This window comes from Seriola aureovittata, chromosome 9 (genome assembly GCF_021018895.1).
Source record: "Seriola aureovittata isolate HTS-2021-v1 ecotype China chromosome 9, ASM2101889v1, whole genome shotgun sequence".
NCBI classification, from domain to species: domain Eukaryota; kingdom Metazoa; phylum Chordata; class Actinopteri; order Carangiformes; family Carangidae; genus Seriola; species Seriola aureovittata.
This window is the reverse complement of record NC_079372.1, coordinates 21,095,122-21,117,897: the sequence shown is the minus strand read 5'-3', so window position 1 is coordinate 21,117,897 and position 22,776 is coordinate 21,095,122. Positions and strand designations below refer to the sequence as shown.

The 22,776-nt window shown below is 42.8% G+C and overlaps 1 protein-coding gene across 3 annotated transcripts in view; it reads right to left on the bottom strand.

Annotated features, from left to right (window-relative positions):
• soga1 (suppressor of glucose, autophagy associated 1) overlaps window positions 1–22,776 on the bottom strand; it is a 103,646-nt gene that overhangs the window by 62,047 nt on the left and 18,823 nt on the right. For all 3 annotated transcript variants that reach the window (XM_056383824.1, XM_056383825.1, XM_056383826.1), the window contains exon 4: window positions 16,265–16,414. In XM_056383824.1, the coding sequence (XP_056239799.1) occupies window positions 16,265–16,414 (150 nt within the window). The remainder of the gene's footprint in view (window positions 1–16,264; window positions 16,415–22,776) is intronic.

Below are 22,776 nucleotides of genomic sequence, written 5' to 3'. Positions count from 1 at the left end.
TCTGTGCTTCTAATAGTTAGGGGGGATATTTTTATATTCTTATTGTAAAAATATAGAAAGTTATATAATATTATAGTTATTCAAGGTAAAAATGTTTTCTAATTAAAAAGATCATTGTCACGTTTTTTAGTTTTGCTGTAATTAAAATGAATATAAAAAGTGTAAAAGCAGATGTTTCCACACAATATGGCAGTCGGCAAAGAATTCTTAATGTTTAATCTAAATCAGATTTTGAGGTCAATTGATTTCTCTGGTTGTGGCTTTTCTGTGTGTCGACCATGAGGAAGGTTTTGTGTGTGTGTGTGTGTGTGTGTGTGTGTGTGTGTGTGTGTGTGTGTGTGTGTGTGTGTGTGTGTGTGTGTGTGTGTGTGGGCAGACATTTCGAAACATGGGAGAAATCACAGTAAGAAAAAGGGAGGAGATGACTTGTGCCACAAAATGATTGTGAAACGATTGTGAAGGTGAAGCTGCCAAACGCTCGCAGCAAGATCAGGCACATTTCTCCAGAGCTGAGGAAGAGGAGCGGCAGGGAGGAAGGTGGAGATGGGAAAAAGAAGAGAGCAGAAAGAAGAGATGAAGAGAGAATGAAAGAGAGAGAGAGAGAGAGAGAGAGAGGACAGACAGAGAGGAGGGACGAACAAACCGTCCTGTCAAAACACGACTGAGCGCTGATCCGTCCTAATGAGCTCGGCACAATGGAAGTATGGGACTGTGAATTATGCAACACAGACTCACAACTATGAAACAGAGAAGATGAAATACTATGAGCGGGCATGCTAGGAGATCATCATCATCATCGTCATGTAACTCTTCTCGTTACAACAGGCCCGAGGCTCCAGCTCAACAGTCAGCCAGAGAAGCACTTAGGTAATAATAATAATTATAATGATATGATGCAATATAATAGTGATGGTAGCTACACGACTTCACAGGCTGTTTAAACCATCCAACTGTAACTCCGTCCTGTCCACAGAATTTTGGATTAAAAAGTATTAAAAAAATTTGATTTTGTTCGTTTAATTTGAGCCAGAAATAGTTTTTATTTTTTTACACGTGACCCAAAAAAAAAACTGTACTGACGAACTCTAATCTTAAACTTCACCCTGAGCTTCTGACTGTATGATTCATTTAATATATACTGTATGTCTTTATTTAAACGCGACAATCATTGAGGATTAAACACTCCTTTACAATGATGTCGAGTAGATAAAAATACCAGTTAAAAAAGAACAAACATATAAATACAATTGATTAAAAAATTACGAGAATCAATTAACACAGATACAAACAGAAGTTAAAAGGTCAGAGATTAAGAATCTAAAATGAACAAGAGGAGCCAATGAATTAATTTATAAGGAGCTTTGTGGTGAATTCCAGGTGGATGAAGCAGAGAGATGTGGTCAAAGGCTCCAAAAAAAAAGCTAGTAAGTGAACCTTGAGTTTAGTGAATGTCGTGCGTTCACAGGATCAAACTACAACTGTGAGAACTAACACGAGTCATAAATCACCATAAACAATCAAGGTATGTCTCTTTCTCTATTTTTTTAATTGCTTCATTTCTACATGAAACAGTGCCTCTCTCTCTCTCTATCTCTCTCTCTCTCTCTCTCCCCGCCAGGCTTACAGCTGCTGTGGGACATCACAGTAGCAGCGTAACCATAGCAACGCACATGACACCGGCAATGTAGCCATGGTAACCACGGTGCAGCCAGACGAGCATCAGCGGGAGGTGCCATGCCAGCTACTCATTTTCCACGTCTCCACTTCCACATCACAACAAGAGCCGGCAGCGCGGTGATGATGTCACACACACAGCCTCACTCTGGATCCAGAGGAGGAGGAGGAGAGGGAGAGGGAAAGAGAGGTGAGGAGAGGAGGGAAAAAGACAAGGAGGACGTGAAGGAAGGAACACACACACACACGCACGCACACACACGCACGCACGCACGCACGCACGCACGCACACACACACACACACACACACACACACACACACACTCCTGTGACCCCCTCCTACATGTGTGTTTTACAAATGACCCAAGTTAATCTGCTCGCCGTGGTTTTCGTGCAGTCGACGCCGCCACTGCAGAGAGAGGCGTCGATACACAGCAGAGCTCAGATTCATCATCCGTCAGCACTAAACCTCCACATCAATCATCCTCCGTTACCATGGAAACTCTCATCCACGGGTAGTAAACACTCACAGGGTCAGTCCAGGTGGCTCGCGAAGACTCTGCGAAACTGCCGAAGACTCTTTATTAAATCTTAATGGAGACCATCTTTGTTTTGGCTGCATCGTGTCTGCACAACTGTCAATCAATCAGTGTGGGCGGGACTGCGGCTTCCTGCAGGTTAAGTTTAAGTCTCTTCATCCACAGTGACTCTTGTCCCATGCAACAACTTCCTGAAACAGCTGGAGCTCCAGGTCTCCAGGTCAGCTCCAATCATAAAAACAAACAATATTAATTTTGAAAACAAAATCTGTTCCATCACAACAGCTAGAAAATAAACAATAAAGGTTCTGTAGCCGACGCCTCCATGTGGTACCGTTCTACCTGCGGCCCACCTGAGCTCTGCACACCTCCCAGATGCCTCAGGATATACTTTACTTTGGTTACATGGCAGCAACTGAACACACTCCCGACGAAGACCTTGTAATGCAGTTGAAAGTTCTGTAAAAAGCCAGGAAGTTAACCTTGAGCGTGATGTCTTGTGTGCACGAGGATTTTTATACCGTGAACTAAATACCAACAGTCTTCCTCCAGACAACGTGAGGGATGACGAATCTGTGATAAAAATAAAGATGAGAAACTTTTGAATCTCATCCTGCTCTTTTAGAAAAGGTGATTTTTCTTCCACCGTGTGGAAGTGTATTTGGGGCGCTGTCCCAGAATTCCTGGCTGTGGTTAAAAAAGTACAATGAAGCAGAAAAAGATGATGAGAATGTTTTTATAATAGTTAAAACAGACGAGGTGAACGTTAAACTGGGACATAATGACCTCAGATATTGTTTATTTTTCACAGTGAGAAAGAATAATGAAGCTCAGCTGAACTTCAGCCTTTGTAGAATATGTAGCCTCCAGCTGTGATCGTCTCGCAGCAAAAAGACAAGGCTAATTTATATTTCATGTGTTTGGCAGTTTGGAGTTTCTCCAGTCTTTCTCTCTTTTGAAGATGAAATATGAAAATCCTCCTAAAAGGTTTTTAAGCCTCGACAGTGACATCAGAGCGGACAGAGAGGAAAACGCTGGGACTCTGCGTTCACACTTTAATACTTCACACTTGTGGTGCGGTTAGAGCTGCCAGCGCTGAGAGGGAGCACCAATCAACGAGCGCGTCTGGATCACCCACACGGCGCTGAGCTCTCTGCGTCGTGAATCACTGCGTGGATATCCGCCCCTTTGTCTCGTCTGATTTCAGAGACGAGTTCGACTGCAAGAGTTTGAACCAGGAAATAAAAGACGGAACGACACGACGAACAAATGACCTGCTGGATGGAGAGTTTCAGCTCATGTAAGTCTGACACTGTGGAGCAGTTCCAGGAGGAGAAGCACGGGAAAGAAGCCTGACTTGAATGTTGGAGATTTGATTGATTATAAGGATGAGACTCAAGAAATTTAATGTTATGCAAAGGTTCCAAAACTTTACTCTAAAAGGAGCTGAAGAGGATTTTCAGGGTCGTATGAACCAGAATCTACCAGAAGCAAAGTGCAAAGCAGTTGAACTCAAAGTCTCTCTGTGCTTTTAAAAAATTTAAACGCCCTTATTGGCCGCCTCAAGCCTCCTCGCTTCATCTGCTCCACACCCAGGAACCAGCAGAGACGCCGCAGAGGGGCCGAAGCTGCCGCACAGTCGGCTGAGCGGATTAACAATCATCCAGGGAACTTCATTCATGTGACACTAGAAACACTCAGAAATGTCACCGTGAAACAGAGTCCATGTCTGTGCTCAAATCCACTACTGCGCAAACATTTAATGATGATAATGATCTGGCTACTCACAGCGTCGTGATATTAGTGTAAAGTTTTCTACACTTCCACTTCCACTGATCCTACAGCTTAATGTCACAGAAATAACTTTGAAGCAGCAGATTCACCTCTGAAGAGATCGTTGTGAGACACACAGCTACACATCTTTTTCAAAATGTTCAGAGATTAATCCAATCTCAAAACAAGAGACTCTGACTGTTTCCTCTTTGGTCGATTGAAATATCTCGGCTAATGTCGGACGGTTTGCCAAATGAAATAATTCACAAAAAACCTTCTGTTTCAGTTTAAACCGGCAACAGTAAATAAAGATGGCCGCCGCGTCTCCACTTCCTCCCACTGTGTGTAAACAAAGCTAAGATATTCCGTGCGCTGCCATCTCCCGAACATACACCCATCTGACTCAATCCCAGCTGTCAATCATGATGTCACACTCTCGTTTTATAGAATCAAAGAACTGATTAAAACCAAACTTATCAGGAACATGACAATTTGAACATCAGCTGTTATTCAGCGTGATAACAGCTACTGAAAATGACCGAGACCACGTTTGGGAAAAATGTATTTGTCATGTACTTTGATGTTTTAGTTTGACCCATGTCTCATTGGCTAACATGGAAGGGGGCGGGGTTTATGAACTATCCTGCAGCCAGCGACCAGGGGGCGATTGACTTTTGGGATCCGGGTCTGAGCTGTAGCTGGTCTCAGACAGCAGAGTCTGGGCACAGTGGCACTGTAATGGTCTGATGAGCAGATTACCACTGACATCAGGACATATCACTCATGTATAATACATGAGCTGAGAGCTGCTCTGCATCACGGTCTGATGCAACACACACACACACACACACACACACACAAATGCAGTCTCAAGGGAACAAAACTGGATCTATATTGTACGGATTAAAGACACTATCACAACAGGATACATATAGTACAAACCTGTGTGTGTGTGTGTGTGTGTGTGTGTGTGTGTGTGTGTGTGTGTGTGTGTGTGTGTGTGTGTGTGTGCGTGTCTTACAGGTGAGATAATCTGTACTCCAGTCAGCTTTTAATGGCTGTAAAGCTTTTAAATGCATGAGAGAGAATCCATCAGCCATCTGCTTTGTTTTTTTTCTTCATTCCTCTGTTTGTGTTTCCTCCACCCTCCGGGTACTAAACAGGAATCTAATGTAACGTAATGCATATAAACATTCAAGAGCCAAACAATTAAGTGCTTTAATATTAACCAAATAAAATAACAAAAGGTCTGAAAAGTCCGTCCTTCAGCTCACAGTGGTTCTTTGTTCCCAGTGGTTTGGAGAGAGAGGGCGGGGTTATATAACCTGGGTGTGGTTAACAGGATGATTTCAGGTGAGGCAGGGTATTAGAGTAGTATTAGTGATTGAACAACATGTATCTTCCTCCTCTTCAAATGTAAACAGTTACCAGCCCATTATGACTGGATAAACAGGTGTATCTCGAGTTTTTCTATAAACTTAAGTGACAATTGAAAGGAGGTGACAGGTGACAGTGAGGAGAGCAGGGGCGGCCTTCAACAACCCACCTGCTGCAGAGGAAATATAAGAGCAATTATAGTTGACATTTTTACAGCATTTGAGTCGCAGCGGTTTGTCCACGTGTCCTCGAGCGACGGCATAACAACCGGGCTGAAGCTGAAACGCTGACGGACGCCTACAGGTAACATTACCTGAGACAAAGTGCAAGTTCAGTCTCAGTGACAAACTCTTCAGTGTTTGGTTTTGCCAAACCTTTTCAGACGTAACCAGAATCACCTCCTCGCGGCCGTATCCCTCCGCCACTCGGACTAGTTTCAGGTTTCATCCCTGTTTATCCAGAGTCAGAGAAAATATGAACCATTAGTGTGAAAGTTTGTCATAATTACTGTGGTAAGTCTTGGGTAATGGCTGAAGAGTGTTTTCTGAGGTCACACTGACCTTGACCTTTGACCTTTAGCCACCAAAATCTAATCAGTTCATCCTTGAGTCAAAATGAATGTTTGTGCCAAATTTGAAGAAGTTCCTTCGAGGCGTTATAGAGATAACGTGTCCACAAGAATGAGACGTACGTACAGCCTGAAAACAATATGGCTGCTGCTCTGACTGTCGCCGGTGTAGAGGAATACAAATGTAAAAAAAAATAAAAGGTCAATGTATGGGCGGTGTTCCACGCCTCCAACAAAAGGTGACATTTACACCTGTGAACACTGATGTAGCAGCTGTTCAGAGTCATCTTCTGGTAACGCATTAGCACTCAGATAAAGTGTCCTGCAGTTAGAGGTGAGCTTTTATTTTACAGCCTGTTTTAGAACGTCGTCAGAAAACAGCTTTTAATTATTTCTACAATGATCTCTCTATTCTTTCAACAATTTTGATTATTAATTAATTTTTTAGAGTTATAATCTCTAACTTAAAATGTCTAAACACAACTCGAACTATGTTCTGTATGTTGTTGAATTGTGTTTTAATCCCCTGGTGTGTTTGTTGTGGAGAGGAGGAAACCTCTGTGGATCATTCAGCTGCTGGTAAAAACCTGCTGAACGTCTGGTTCATGAGTGATCAAAGAAACAGTCAGGACAAAGGTTAGCATCAATCTCAGCTCCGACTCTGAGATAAAAAATTTGATAAAAACTAAGTGACACTGTGTCTAAATGAATCCTATTAAAGCATCAGACGCTGTGAGTGGACGACAGACAAAGGGCTGTTTGTGTTGATCTCCTCCCTGCAGCAGGGTTTCTATCACCGAATGCTCGACACATTCATCCCTCTATTTACCCCCCCCCTCCTCCCTCTTTCTGCCCCCTAATCCTCTGTTCTTGTCCTTCCCTCTTGTGTTTTTACAGTGTTTTTTTACTCCCCAGTCACCTCCCAGTGTCTCCATCAGTGACTCCAACACCTCTCTGCCCTTAAGTACTGGGTGGGGGGGGGGGCACCTCAGACAGACTCATGTTACTGCTACTGAGGCATGAAATTACCTCTGCACCCCCTCCAGGTCTCTAAGAGATGTTCCCACTGTCGAAAGTTTTAACACAAATATTGGCAGGGAGGCGAGTCAACACGAGGCAGCGGCAAAGACACAGCGCTAATCATCTGTATGTAAAAGCGTCATCACATCGTGGAGGCGTTATGAGCGCCGCTCTTCCTCTGAGCTCAGGAGAGAAGAACTCTATAAATCTGTGTGACACCGTTATGAACACAGAGAAAGACAGGAAGTGGAGGTCAGAGCGGTGCTTTGTATTACAGATGAAAATCCAGTGTTTCACCTTGTTAACGTCCACATGATGTTTTTATATAATACAGACACATGATGATGAAATAATCATCAACACCATGACTGAGTGTTTCCACCTTGAACTGCAGTGAACCAATGACAGACTCATAAACACAGATTTAAGGTTTCATACGTCACAACCCTAAGGAACCAATCCTGTCAGCTTGTGGGGACGGGGGGGCGGGGCTAAATACACCTGAAACTTTGTCAGTACAGAGTTATAGATGCTAACTATGCTAACTGTTCAGAAAGTGATAAAGTGACTACAGTGATATATTATTCTTTGGTTTGCCCTTGTACTGCTGCTGCTACTGTGTGTGTGTGTGTGTGTTTGTGTGTGTGTGTGTGTGTGTGTGTGTGTGTGTGTGTGTGTAAGGCCTTGGGTTCCCCAAAGGACTCTGTGCTCTCCTATACATTACAGTGTGTGTGCTGCTATAACGTTATGTGTGGCTATCGTGTGAACATGAACAAATGCACAACTCTGTGTGTGTGTGTAGATGTGTGTTTGTGTGTGTGTGTGTGTGTGTGTGTGTGTGTGTGTGTGTGTGTGTGTGTGTGTGTGTGTGTGTGTGTGTGTGTGCTTGTAACCTTTGTCTGTCCCACTGGTACCATTGAAGCTCCCGTCAACCCAGAAACGCTGCTGGCAAAATTCCCTTTGTCTTCCCTCTCTTTCTCTTTCTCTTTCTGTTTTTCTTCCTCTCTCCTTTCTTTTTTCTAAAATCTTCCCTTGTTTTTTCCCTCCTCTGTTCATGCCTCTATTTTTATCTTTTGTTGTCTTTTCCATCCCCATGCCCTCTTCCTCTCTCTCACTCTATCATCTCCTTTTCTTTATCTTTATTTATCATTCTCATTCTGTATTTATCTCCACTCCTCATTGTCTCGTCATCTCTTCGTCTTCCTCCTCTGTTCTTATTGTTTTCTCTCTGTATCTCGCCCCTTCTCCATCTCTGCTCTCACCAAGCTCGTCCTCTATCTAAATATTTGTTCTTCTATCACTCTCTTCTTCTATCCATCTATAATAATTAACTTACACCGTGCAGTGATCAGATTATCCTCCTGCTCCTTCTTCCTCTCAAACCTCAGAAACAGAAATAACTTTTCCTCATGTGATTGTCTTCTTGAACACACACATCATCTTGTCTCTGGTGTGGAGTTGGGGGGGGGGGGGGGGGGGGGGTGTTACGTGGCTGATTTCCCTCTCTGTTCTTCTAAGACCATCCTCAGTCTAATCAATCACTCTGACCCAGTTAAAGCTGAGTTTAAACCGGGGCTGCTTTGATGCTCTGACCCATTTAACAACGCTGGTTTCCCTGCAGACAAACCTCAGCTTTTCCTCGTGTCCCGTCGGCCTGAGACAAACCACGAGGAAAAAAGACTGACCAATGAACGACAGAGCTGTGATAAGCCAGGTGAGATGAAGTGAACTCTGTAAACGATGAGGTCACAGCCACGGTCTCTCCTGATTGGCTCTCATCAGCCTGGACTACCAGTGGTGAATACAACATGATAATGAATGACAGTGTTAATACTTTCACTGAACTAATGCAGCACAAATAACTTTCTCTAAGGTCTTTTAAACGAGTTTCAAGACATTCGAAACCTCTGAATCTGAATGATGGAAGCTGTGTAGCACAACCTACCTGACATTAATGATACATGGCGTGACGAGCTGAGACTTGTGGTCACGATAAGCTTGTAAATAAAGGGAGTGAAAACCAAAATCAGGTTCAAAGGGTTAATTGAGGCCTTAAATCTGAAGCTGCTGGTTTTACCTTCAAACCTTGAATCTCTCTCGCCCTCTCTCTATCTCTCTCTTTCTGCTCTGATATTCTGATGCACATAAAACACACTCACACTGCAAACTGTGCACACATGCAGCAGGAACACACGTGGAAAAGGTCAGTGTAGGAATGTACACGAACACACTGCAGGTTAACGCCCTGTCTTCGCTTTTAGAACACACACACACACACACACACACACACACACACACACACACACTACACACTAGCAAACGCACTCTTGCTCAGTCTCCGGCTAACTTTGCCCCACATCCCTCAACTCGGTCCAAACAATAGGCAGCACTTCCTGAAAGTCAGAAATAACAGGGAACAGTTTCCTTCAGAAGTAACGAGAGAGAGGGAGAGAGAGAGGGAGAGAGAGAGAGGGAGAGAGAGAAAGAGAGAGAGAAGGAGAGAGGGAGAGAGAGAGAGATAGAGGAGAGAGAGAGAGAGAGAAAGAGAGAGAGAAGGAGAGAGAGAGAGAGAGAGGGAGGGTGTGTGTCCTAAATGACTTGCTTGTTTCCTCATTTACCGTTCCCTTAACACTCAGTGGTTTACTCAATAGCGAGCTGTAAATTAACAAATTACTCACTAATAATAAGGCAAAGCATTGCATTGTGGGTCTTTTTTTAGTAAAGTAGTGTATATACAGCACTACAGTGGACAGCAGTGTCACCTACATTAGTGTCTCTTTTCTTGAGCTCGGCGGAAGTTTTACAAATACTGAAATAAAAATTCCTAAGAGAGAGGAGAGGCGGGAACTTTCATGATGAAGAGTTTTTATCTCCACACAGAGCTGCGAATAAAGGTTTTGGAACAAAAGTGACGATCTGTGTTTACCTTACCATAACTAACTAGTTTCACAATCTGGTTAACCAACCGACTGTTTCCTCCACCAACCAGCCGAGTGTCAGGAAACATGGTCACAGTCTCTACTTCCTGAGGTACAGCGCTGGATAATGGACAGAGGTGTTTTTGCAGAACATTATGATGTCAAAGTGACCTTGACCTTTGACCTTTGTCCACCAAGATCTAATCAGTTCATCTTTGAGTTCTAGTGAATGTTTGTGCCACATTAGAAGAAGTTCCATCGAGGCGTTACTGAGATATCGTGTCCACGAGAATGAGACGGACGACCTGAAAACAACATGTCTCTGACTCTGACTGTCGCCGACGTGGAGGAATAAAAACACTGTCGCTGGACGTTAATGGGGTTTTGGAGACGGTGTCTTTTATACGTCCATGTTCTTCACAGCAGCTTCGTGGGAAGATCTTGTGAACAAACATAAAAGTGTCCGTTTTATATACGTGTGTTGCCACAACGACAGAGTGACCTTATCATCCTCAATGGACTCATTCTACATAACCCTGTTCTCACAGAGAGAGAGAGAGAGAGAAAGAAAGAAAGAAAGAAAGAAAGAAAGAAAGAAACCTCCTGCCGAATGACCTTTAAAGGATTTAAACACATGCAGAGATATATATATATATATATATATATATATATATTTTCTCTTCAGTCACTGAGTATTTTTTTTCCAATTAAAGCCGTTATCTCGTCGTCGACCAGCCCTCCTACCAGGACCCCACATGGTACAGTCCCTCTTCTCTACCTTTCTTTTCCCTCTCTCTCTCTACACTGTATAATTTCCTCCTCTCTCTCTCTCTTCCTTCTTTGTTCTGCTTTGCCTAATTTCTTTGTTTTCCTCCCGTGTCTTTACCTTTCTCTGTTTCTCAGGAGAATTACTCTTGTTCAACCGACCGACCAGCCTTTGTATCCCTCCACTTCACCTTCCTCCATCTGTCTACCTCTTCCTTCTTTTACCCTCTCCATCTCTCTCTTACTCCTTTGTGCACAGTCACCTTGAGGCGGTGTGGCCACAGCTGGAATAAAAAAGCCTTTCTGGTCAGCTTGTGTTGCAGCGTGCGAACAAAGAAGCTCCAGGACTGAGGCTGGTAGCAGAGCAGCAGCGTTCAGCAGATCTGCAGCTCGCCTCAGTGCGAGCGTCTGAAAGGGAAGTGCGGCGCTTCTTCTCCAGCGAGACGACAACAGTGAGGAGGAGCGATGGGAGTTAATGTACAGCTGCAGAAAACACACGTGCTAGAATACTAGCTACACAATTAGCTGTTGTTTAGCTGCACTAGCTGAAGAATACGTGTTTATTCACCTGATTGAATTGGAATTTTTTTTTTTTACTAACAATCTTGTTAACACCTGCCTCATTCCTCTCTGCCTGAATATAATAATATTATTATTATTTGATTCGATGGATAATTGGCTTATTTTTTAAGAGCTGAAGATGACGCATAGTTGCCAAAACTTAGCTAGTGTCATAAACTCTGCAGTCTCAGCTCCACACATGCCCCTCCTCTTTGCCCATTTTTGGATTAGCTGGGAGTTAGGGGCGGAGTCAGACACTGCCAAGATGGCGACGGCGGAGCAGCCCACTGTGAGGCGACGTACATCTTTATTTTCACATTTTCACATCACTCTTTGATCCATCGTTCCATCCAGCCTCACAAGGTCAAAGCTGTTCATTTATTCTGCTTATCGTCCCCTGATGGGCACCAGTGTGACCGAACTTTCATTACCCTCCACTCTGCTCCACCACTCCTCTGGCTGTCCATCACACATTCATTCATTCATTCATTCATTCATTCATTCACAGGGTGAAGGGACACCGTGTTCAACAGTTCACTCAAACCTGAATGAAACAGAAACACTGAAATCCAGCGACACACATGATTGAGGCCGGGAGGAAAATAGAGATCCAGCAGCCAGTTCACTCTGTTGACAAGACGTAAACAAAGAAGATTCAGAAGATGTTTCTGTTTATTTTATCTGCCACACCATCCTTTCTTCCTCTCTCCCTTCCATCACTCCTTCCCCCTCGTCAAGCCTCCTCACCTTCAGATGACAAAACACCTGGAGAGGACACACCCTCTCCATCCTCCCTGACCACCTTCTATACATCCTAACCTACATCCTTCTGTGACTCTAACCCAATATTCCTGTCTTCATCAAATCCCACCTTGCCTCCTCCAAAGGTCAAACAGCTGGAATGGATCGATGGTTTTACAGAGGGATGGGAGGGAGGGAAAAAAGAGAGAGAGAGACAAAAATGGAGAGGTATGAGTGAGAGAGGGAGTAAAGGCTTTGACATGGAGGAGGGAGACGGCGATCCAAGAGGGGGAGGACACGAGAGGGAGGAGGAGGAGGAGGAGGACAGACGGAGGGAGACGGGATAAAAAAAAAAAAAATCCTCGCATCAGCATTCCTCTGAGTCTCTATGGGAGCAGCAGGAGGGAGGGAGGGAGGGAGAATGGAAGGTGATAATAAATGGGGAGAATGAGATGGAGGGAGCGAGGGAGGGATGGAGGCTGGGGGAGGTGGTGTCAGTCTGTCAGGGAGGGACGGGAGAAAAGGAGAATATAGAGAAAATTAAGAAGAGAGGCGACGTCTCCCTTCTCCTTGTCTGTTTGTGTTGTTTGTGTTGTTTGTTTGTTTGTTTGTGTTGTTTGTTTGTTTACTCACAGATTGGTAAACAACAGAGGAGTGTGTTGGCCTGAGAGCAGAGTGAGATAAATACATTGACATTCTCTCAGACAATAACAGATAGCTAACACTGCACACATAGGCCTACAACAAAAACAATAGCAACGTAGACTAGCATTTAGCTAACTCACCCAGCTAACAGTGTTTGTACACAATGATGCTTCTTTCTTGTTTAATAAAATGTATATTTCTGTTTAATTTGGGCTGTTAAACACGTTTTAAGTTCTGTTGACTTTATATCCACTGGTTAAGTTTACTTAAGAATTGAGTTGTGTCTATTTAATTTAATGAATGAATTTAAAAATGGCAACTAAAGTTAACTTGCTCTTTTTAAGTGTGTGCTAGTCTCTGGTTACTGGAGGCTAACGGCTAATAATGGCGCTGTAACTTGTATGAAGTTTGCCATGGTATCAGAGGAAACACGTGATGTCTTTTGGAAAAAAAATTTTTTTAAATGCTTTGCTTGAATTCATGATGATAATTTTAACGGGAGTAAGTTGGTAACACGCTTTTTAATTCGATGAGCACGGCTGACATTGTTTTTCTTAAGTTAAAAATTTATTTTCAGCTCATAATAATCTAAATGTTTAGTTTTTTTAACCTTTGGTTCACATTATTCTGTGAAGTAAAGTCCTGTAAACAAGGAGGTAAATGCAGCTAATATTAGCATACAAACACCAAACGCAAGTGTAGGCTACAGAAGTCACTAACACGTTGCTAATAATGTGCTAACATACAGTTTAGCTTTAGCTTCTATTAGCTACAGCTGAGGTGACAGTGACATATTAGCATCAGCAGTTCATTAACATATGCAGATTAAGTGGAAAGAGCTGAGAAGTTGTATTTCATAATAAAAATGCATAGCACACTAAGCTAGCAATATCTTTACCTACAGCATCAGCTCTGTAGAGACAGAGAGCTGCGTTTGTTTGTGTTGTTTCACACTGAGATGATCGGCGCGGCCTCACTTCCTGTATGAAAGAGTAGGACCTGTTTGGTTTGCAGAGACTGAGCCTTCTGCACTTCACAGTAAAATATTGAAAACCTCCAGCAGCACAGAAAAAGGTCTCACCCCCTCTGCTTTTTCAAGAACATCAATATCAGTCCAGACTGGAAGCTGCAGCCGCCACCACAACACAATCAATAATTCACAAACCTGCTCTACACCTGTGAATCACCAAAGCCTCCGTTGTCTATGTGCTTAAATGCCTTTTGTGTCCAGTCTGCTTTATATATATCTATATTCTTGTAACTTGATCTCTCTCTCTCCAAAAGCGTTTTTCTCATCTCACCTTCATTTTGTCCAGCTTGAATTCTCTCATTGATTCTGTATGATCAAAGGTGAGACATTCCTGTGTGTTTGAGCGCGCGGGCGCACACACACACACACACACACACACACACACACACACACACACACACACACACACACACACACGGGTTCCATGAATCATATCAGCTATGTGAAGAATCCCCCTCTCTGCAGGGTTAGCATAACTCAACACAACAGACCCAAACACAGCTTATGAAACCATGTTACTCAGGCCGCCAGCAAACAGACAGAGAGCCCCTCAGCATGGCAGGCATCTGGCCAGTCTGCGGGCTAAAGACTTCTACTCATACTCTTCACATATGGGAAATTATTATATGGGAATTATTTTGAGCTTCCAGGCCTCTACACGTTTAAGCCTTGTTCATTCTGTGCACAGACAGTGTTCAAGACTCAGATTGATGCTGAATCATCAGAACAACAAATGAGGAACTGTGTTAAAAATATCTTTGATTTAAAAAAAAAAAAAGACACGGCAACCCTTTGTGTATAGAAAATGAATGGCAGAAGTCGACTACAACTCCCAAAGAGCATTAAGCATTAAGTGACAGTGGGGAAAAATATTCTGCAACCAGCAATGCAAAACATGTGATACAATCCACCAGCTGATAAAAAGAAACAGGTGAGAACTTCAACCATCTGCAACATTAAAATCCTTTTTGCAGGTTAATACTTCGTCTGATGAAAATCAATCCAGTGTTTGACCTCGTTAACGTCCACATGATGTTTTTATACAATACAAGACAGATGATGATGAAATAATCATCAACACCATGACTGAGTGTTTCCACCTTGAACTGCAGTGAACCAATGACAGTCTCATAAACACAGATTCAAGGTTTAATACGTCACAACCCTAAGGAACCAATCCTGTCAGCTTGTGGGGGCGGGGCTAAATACACCTGAAACCTTGTCAGTGCAGAGAGAGAGAGTTAGCATTAGCACAACTGCTAACACTGTGTCAGCCACTGTCAGTTACAAGCTAACAAACAACATGAACAAATAAGAAGATGCTAACTATGCTAACGGTTCTGACCCGTCTGCTAGTCTCTGGTTCTGGTCTCAGACTCCTCTGAGTCTGGGTCTGACTGAGGCTCAAACATGTGGCTGAGTCTCTCTGATGTTTCCTCCTCTAACCATCTTGATACTCGCTGCTCTTTCACTTGTCCACCTGGAGCAAGCAGGTGGTGGGCGGGGCTCAAGGCCTGATCCAGATTTCTCAACCAGGAAGTGAGAGGAGACGAGCTTCAGACCCAGTTTTTATGTGTGAAAACATGAAACTAAACATGAATCACAGCAGAGGATTTTTTGAGTTTAAAAAGTGTCTGAAGGAAGTTTAACTCTCGTAAAAAGAGGATTCTTTGTAATGAGCGTGAGACAAGACTATCAACACAACACAGTTAAAGGAGGGAGTGAAGTATCTCCAATCTGTCACACACTCCATTTCACACTCGCCGATGAACAAGAAGGACAACAAAGTAGTTTACTCAGAGAAACCAGCTGCTGTAAAGTCAGCAGCGTGACACATCGAGCGTCCCGGCCGTCCCTCGACACTAAACTGGCAATTGTATCGAGGGAACACACAGTTCAGCCAGACCGGAGCAGACAGACCCACATCCCCTGCCAGCAGCCCAGCCATCCATCCAAGCCTGACCCACATCAGGGGCCTGGTCCTGGGCCAAGGCCATGACCATCAGACCATCAGGCATCAGGGAAAAGAGACAATGGGCAGAACGACAAGGCTTCATTTTCTGCTTTTCACTCACTTCAGGAGAGTCCGTCTCGGTTCGCCCACAGTGAAGGCTGCAACATCAATTTGTCTTTATTTATTTCATTTTGGAAAAAGGGAACGCAACGCCAACTCTGCTTTGTTTATTTTCACTTAAGCTCACCCCGACATCAAATTTAAGTCTTCCCTTTCATTGCAGTGCTTTACTGACTACACACTTCCTGTAACAGAAAAGTCTCTGGAGCGGCAGCAGAGTGACAGAAACAAAGTCAACACCAGATAAAAACAGAGACGGGCTCTACTGAGGCAAAGTGAGCTCAGTAAACACAGTTTCCTTCAAAGACGACTGGATGAATAAGGATCTGCCTGAACCGCAGTGTTTAGCTGAGATCTTCACTTTGGAGAAAACTGGAGAAGACTCTATAAACTAAATTCATCTGAGAAAACTCTCACCACTAGAAACTGTTCCAACCTGCAGCCGGTGACAGTTTCATTCAGCTCTGAACGTCTGTTAAAGAACCGTAAAGGAGCCTCTTCACCGAGCCATGAACTCATTTATGCACCAGCATTCAGCAGCTGGCTCCACAGGTCACAGTCTGGACTCTCTGATCTTACCTTGTCGATCTCCTGCTGCAGGACCTGTTTGGCGACCTCCAGGTCCTGCAGTCGGACCCTCAGCTCCTCGTTCTCCTTCTCCAGACGAGTCCTCTTCTTCTCCACGCTGTCCAGCTGGCTGTGGAGACGGATGGACACGTCCTTCGCCACCTGAGAGGGAGGGACAGAGGGGAGAGGAGTTAAGCACCAGCAAGCCACACACTGAACCAAAGGCATGATGGGAACTCTTTTAGCATGACACTCAAAATTCACACACACGAATAAATAACGTTTATCTGTTTCTGTTTTTTTAGTAATATCTGACACTACGGTTCCCAGCGGGAGTCACAGCTTAAATAGTGTTGATGACTGATTGGACGGCACCATGTTCCTGCAGCATCATGGGAAGAGGCAGCGTTTTAGTCCTAGTTTGATTATTTCCTTGACAGTTCCCCCATGTTTGAGTCGGTGAGGTCAGTTTGTGCTCGTGTTCACGTCTGCTGGCGCTGGAGTTTAGTTCTGTTGCATTGGCTTCTTCTCTGGGCCCAGAATTACAGTTAGAAGTATTTTTGTTTTTGTTTTTTGCCTTTTATAAATAGAAATGGACATTATTTTTCTAAAAACTACCTGTTTAACTGAATAAGACTAGAGGTGATATTTTTCTACAGTTCATGTGGCTCGTGCTCGTAAAGCTTTACATACAAGTGGACTGAAACTTTAGGTTCTTAAGGATCAAAGAGAAAATGACACGAGACAAAATCAATAAAAACATACACACAAAGTCACTTTCAAAACTTCAAAATGTGGTGATTGTTCTGTCTCTTTTTAGATGTTGTTGTCACTTTTATAATAATGTAGTGACTGGTGACACGACCAGAGAATCATCAGCACCACTCTCCATGTTTCACTTTGCTAAAACCCACAACAGCTGGAAATCTTCTACTGTGCCGACAGAAACAAGCAGACAAACTTATAATATAATGATTTTATCCCTTATTTTAATTGATGCGTGTATGACTCATATTCTTCTGTACAATAAAGTACACAAGGTGGTGAGAGGAGCAGTAAACATCTTAATTCACCGGTGCTGCTGCTGCAGCCTTTAAACCGTCATCATGGGACTTTACTCAGAGATTTCTTTTCATGTTTCTAATCTGTGTTCAGGTAAAAGACAGAATCTTGGCTCTGTGTGTGTGTGTGTGTGTGTGTGTGTGTGTGTGTGTGTGTGTGTGTGCGTGTGTGTGCGCGTGCGTGCGTGCGTGCGTGTGCGTGCGTGCGTGCGTGCGTGCGTGCGTGCGTGCGTGCGTGCGTGCGTGCGTGTGTGTGTGTTTTTATCATTGTGAGGATCAGAAATGTTCCAGGAAACCTGCCAGAGCAAAGAGGACCAAGATAAAAGACGTTTGTTTTAGCTTCGTCTGTGAAGTGTGTCTTCTTCCATCAGCAGGAACTTTCTGCTCATACGACTCAGCGAGAAGCTGAGATGATTTTTTTTCTATCTAATAAAGCCGAAAAGATAATTAATATCACTCCGGCTGATCTTTTATACATAATGTGATCTTACGAAAGACTGATTATTCCCTCCCCGAGGGCTTTTATTCATTAAAAGTTTCTAATGTCAAAGAGTCAAACTAAAGTCGTGTCCCTGACAACAACAAAAAAATCCCATCTGATATGTTGTTATCTGATTAGAGTCAATTTACACAGGAACATATTTATTTTCATTTTGTGCAGTGGAAGTGAATCAAGCTTCACTCGATGTCCAAACGGCTCGACGTCATCGCCCGTGAAGGAAGTGGTGAAAGTGTCACAGAAACACACTTTACATTTTATTTTACTGGCAAAACGTTCAACACGGATGAAGTCAAACCTGTTTCTGCTGAGCTCAGAGGAAACAAAAGACACAACCAGAGCCAGTATTCAACCACAGTCATCATGGCGTCTGCTCCTCGCTGCGGCGGACATTTTGGAATAAAATGTGGGAAATAAAAACGGCATAAAACCTCATAGTCAACCTTATATTTGTATCTGGTAATGGTGCTTTTCATGCTGAATTAGAATCAGGATCATTTGCTCATTTTCCTGCCAAAACAGCCTCTTTTGTCTTTAGTCTGAAATAAAATTACAATGAAACATCACACACTTTAAATGAAGCCTGAGACACTCGCACGAAAATGATTTTTAAATGTCGTATTTGCAGTGAACAAGTCGGACAACTGCGAGACATCTCCAACAGTTTACCAAGATCTGCGCTGCGGCACATTTGGCTGAATGTAGTGCACAATTTTATGGCTGCACCGAATGATTATTGTCTATATTAATTTATCTGCTGATTGTTTTCTCAATTAATTGATTCCGTCTGTGATTTATAAAATATCAGGGAAAAAAATCACAAGTCCAAACAACAGAAAACCTTCAACACTAAAATATTCAGTTTACAATGATATAAAACAGAGAAAAGCAACAAATCCTTATATTTAAGAAGTTGGAAGCAGCTCTTTTATTGGGTTTATTTAATTCAAAATTTACTCAACTGATTATCAAAATAGAAGATCAATCTTCTACAAATTCAACTAAACAATTACTGAATTTATGGTTTTCAGCTCCACACATTTTATGGCAGATTATTTCTTTCAAAGGAAAATATTTTGGTAAAAATCCCTTTTGGTTCGATCGTAAATGTTTAGAAATAAAACCGTTGACATGCAGCAACTGTGTGTGGTGAAGAAAACCACAGGTCACCACATGACAACAGCCAATCAGCTGATCCGCACTGAAAACAAACAGATGTTCCCCAGCTATGGCACACACAATCACTTCCCTCTGGTTATTAAAAGAAAGCTGAAGTGCAGCGGCCGCTCGCTTTAATACGTTTTTCCATTTGTACTTCAGTCTGACTCCTGTGGAACCAAATATGAGGGTTTTTATTCTAAAAGGCAGAATTTTATTAGATGTGATGAAATGAAAGTTTAATCATTCTAAATGGATCCAGTTCTAGAGAGAAACGCTGGTGTTGAATCGGTCACTCAACAGCTCATAAATGTACTTAGCCCCCATTAACCTCCACTGATTTAATGTGGTGGGAGGAGAGAGGTCTTTATGTGAGAGTTTTATGTTGATAGATTTTACTTTCATGTTCACAATTAGTGATTGTGGGTTTTATTGATTTATTTCTCACAATCATTTATTATTCCACTGGTTTTTATTAGAGCACTGGTAAAAAAAATTCACTGTACGTAAGATTTTCTTTGGCTCAATAAAACATGTTTGAAAATAAATAAATAAAATGTAAAATGTTCTGACACAAACTTCAACTACTTCCAAGCTGCATGGAGAAAAACGCTGGTCTAATAAAGACAGACTTTAGAAAGAACAAACAGTCAGACTTCAGATCGACGACGTCTGAATTCATCCGTTGCACAAAGCAGTTTATCTCTTGACTGTCTCACGGTTTGTGAAGTCACTGTGATCTTGACTTTTGACATTTAGCCACCAAGATCCAATCAGGTCATCTTAAAGTGCAGGTGTATATTTGCGCCGTATTTTGAAGGGATTTCCTCGAGGAGTTCTCGAGATATCGTGTTCACAACAATGGGACGGACGGAAAACTCAAAACAGTGATAGCAATGTTAGCAAACCACAAATTCTGAGCTGTGTTTTCCATGTTTTTTTGTTGTTACTCGGCGCAATTGTCATTGATTGTTACCACGGTAACATTGGTCTTAGGCCTGAGTCAGCCTGGAGTTTATTTTTTTATTTGTGTGAAACAGTCTGAGACATCTTTTTGAAACCGGCCTCTGTTTACTTCAAGCGCTGCAGGACTTCTGAGCTCCATTTGACTGTATGGAAACAAGGTGGACGGCGACTCCATTCAAAGCACCGTGTGACTTGGTAATAATATGACTTGGTAATTTCTGTGCCCAAATGACTTAAACAAAGAGGTTCCCAACATCCCGACACAACTTAACCTAACCCACGAAGACCGGACAGGTAGAGATTCACCTGATGATTAACCTTTATTTCTCAGCCTCTGAAGCAGACAGAGACATGGAATAAAAACCATTTGAGACCTTAAACCTTTGGCTTTTTATTGTAAATCACTGGCTTTACTTTAATGTCCATCAACGTTTGAAAAAAAAATATAAATGTTAAAACAAAAAAGAACAACTGAACTGAAAGATGTTTAGAAATGTGCTTGTTTTTCCAGACATATACTATGTCCAAGGAAAAAGCAGAGACTTACAATGAAAGTCAGAGTTTTAAGCTCTCACATGGTTTTTATTTCATGTTTCTACCTGCTTCAGTAGATGAGGAACAAAGATTTTAGTGAACGACAAGCCCTCAGGTTTAAGGAGGTGGTTTTCTATCGACAAAAAACTCTTCACTTCCTGTTTCTAAACACAGAATCAGTTTCATTCACTTCACACATGCAACCACAAGGATGTAAAGTCTGCATCAGGATGTGTTTATTAGACATTATTCTACATTTATACAGTATATTCTGTTCACAGTGTCACAGGTCTGAACAGTTACTGCTGCGATCACTTATCTGAATGTGCATCAGCATAATTAATGCTTTTACAATTCATAATTATATGTGAGTGGTTGTGTGTGTGTGTGTGTGTGTGTGTGTGTGTGTGTGTGTGTGTGTGTTTGATTAACACTTGTACGATTTGTGTCTCACTGCTCGTCCACAAAATCTCTCCAAACACAATTTGTAATTCTGTGTGTTTATTGTGTGTCTGTACGGCACAGTATGAATGTGTGTGTGTGTGTGTGTGTGTGTGTGTGTGTGTTTGAACCAGTGCCACTGTGCAGCTGAGAGTCCTACAATGCCCCTCTGTGCTGCCCACTCTCATGCTATCCAATGGCTCCCTGAGCTCCACCACGCTCCAATTCATGTTTTAAAGTGTGTGTGTGTGTGTGTGTGTGTGTGTTTCTTCTTCTTCTCTCTCTCTCAGATTCTCTTGTTTCAACAGTTCCTAATCGTCCCTCTCAGTCCTCCATCTTTGTTTTTATCTAACAGACTCTCTGTCAGAAACAATCCTCTGTCTTCACTGATCCACCATATTTATAAGTTTATAAAAGCTTTTCCATTTTTGACCTTTGACCACCAAAGTCTAATCAGTTCGTCCTTGAGTCCAGATGAACGTTTGTGCCAAATTTGAAGGGATTCTCTGGAGGAATTCTCGAGATATCGCGTTCAAGAGGCCAAAACCTAATGTTGTGAGGTCACCACGCCTCACACCTTGACCTCTGACCTTTGACCCCCAAAATCGATTGAGTTCACCCTTGAGTCCCTGTGAATGTTTGTGCCAAATCTGAAGAACTTTCTCCAAGGCGTCACTGAGATATCGTGTCCACGAGAACGAGACGGACGTACAGCCTGAAAACAACATGGCTGCCGCTCTGACTGTCGCCGGCGCCGAGGAATAAAAACGGTTAAAAAAAAAAAATCTATAAAATCTATAAAAAATGAATCAAGAATGAAAACTGTCTCAGTCTGTGATCACAGACAGGACGTTTCAACAGCAGCCTCTGTGTGAAAACACACAATTGTTAATGAGTTGAGAATCGAGGTTTCTGCGGATCGACTCGGACAGACGGTGATCCATTAACGCTGCGCACTTTGATTGATGCGTCAATATTGTAAAAGAAAAACAGATTTTTATTAATGAGATGTTTTCAGTCCTCCTCCCCCTCCTCCTCCCCCTCCTCCTCCCCCTCCTCCTCCTCCTGCCCCTCCTCCTCCTCCTCTGACTCCTAATAAATGCTGCATTGTTCTTCTATGTTAAAGGGAAACGTGAAGGAATCTGACACCATTGAAGCTGTGCTGTTTTACCCGGCAACAGAGCTATAGGATGTAATTAGGATTCGGTCAGGGTTGCTGCCAAGCTGGGTGAGTGTGTGAGTGCGTGCGTGTGTGTAAATGCGTGTGTGCGTGTGTGTGTGTGTGTGTGTGTGTGTGTGTGTGTGTGTGTGTGTGACAGTGGGAGTATGGATTCTGGAGGGAAGAAAAAAACATGAGATCTACAGAAACAGAGCAACGGTTTCTTGACTGACTTTACTCACATACTGCAAAACACACACCCATACACACACACACACACACACACACACACACACACACACACACACACACACACACACACACACACAGGCCACAGGGCAAACAGCTATATCATTCAAAAAGTGGCAGTTAGTGTTAAAAAGGATCTTTTTCACACCACTGTGTGTGTTTTCAACAACAAGAGTCTTGTTCCTCCTGTTATCCAGTCTGTATGCAAACTTCAGCCGAACACACAGACACAGACACACACACACACACACACACACACACGCTTTACTGGCTGCATGTTAAACCTCTGATAAGATCTACAGCGAGAGAAATTGTTAGAGAGACAGTTACATAAACAAGACACGACCTGCAGCTGCTCCCTCTTTGTGTGTGTGTGTGTGTGTGTGTGTATGTGTGTACTCAGATATTTTGGGGGTTAATGAAGGTCTGAGACTGTGACCAGGAAACATTATGATGT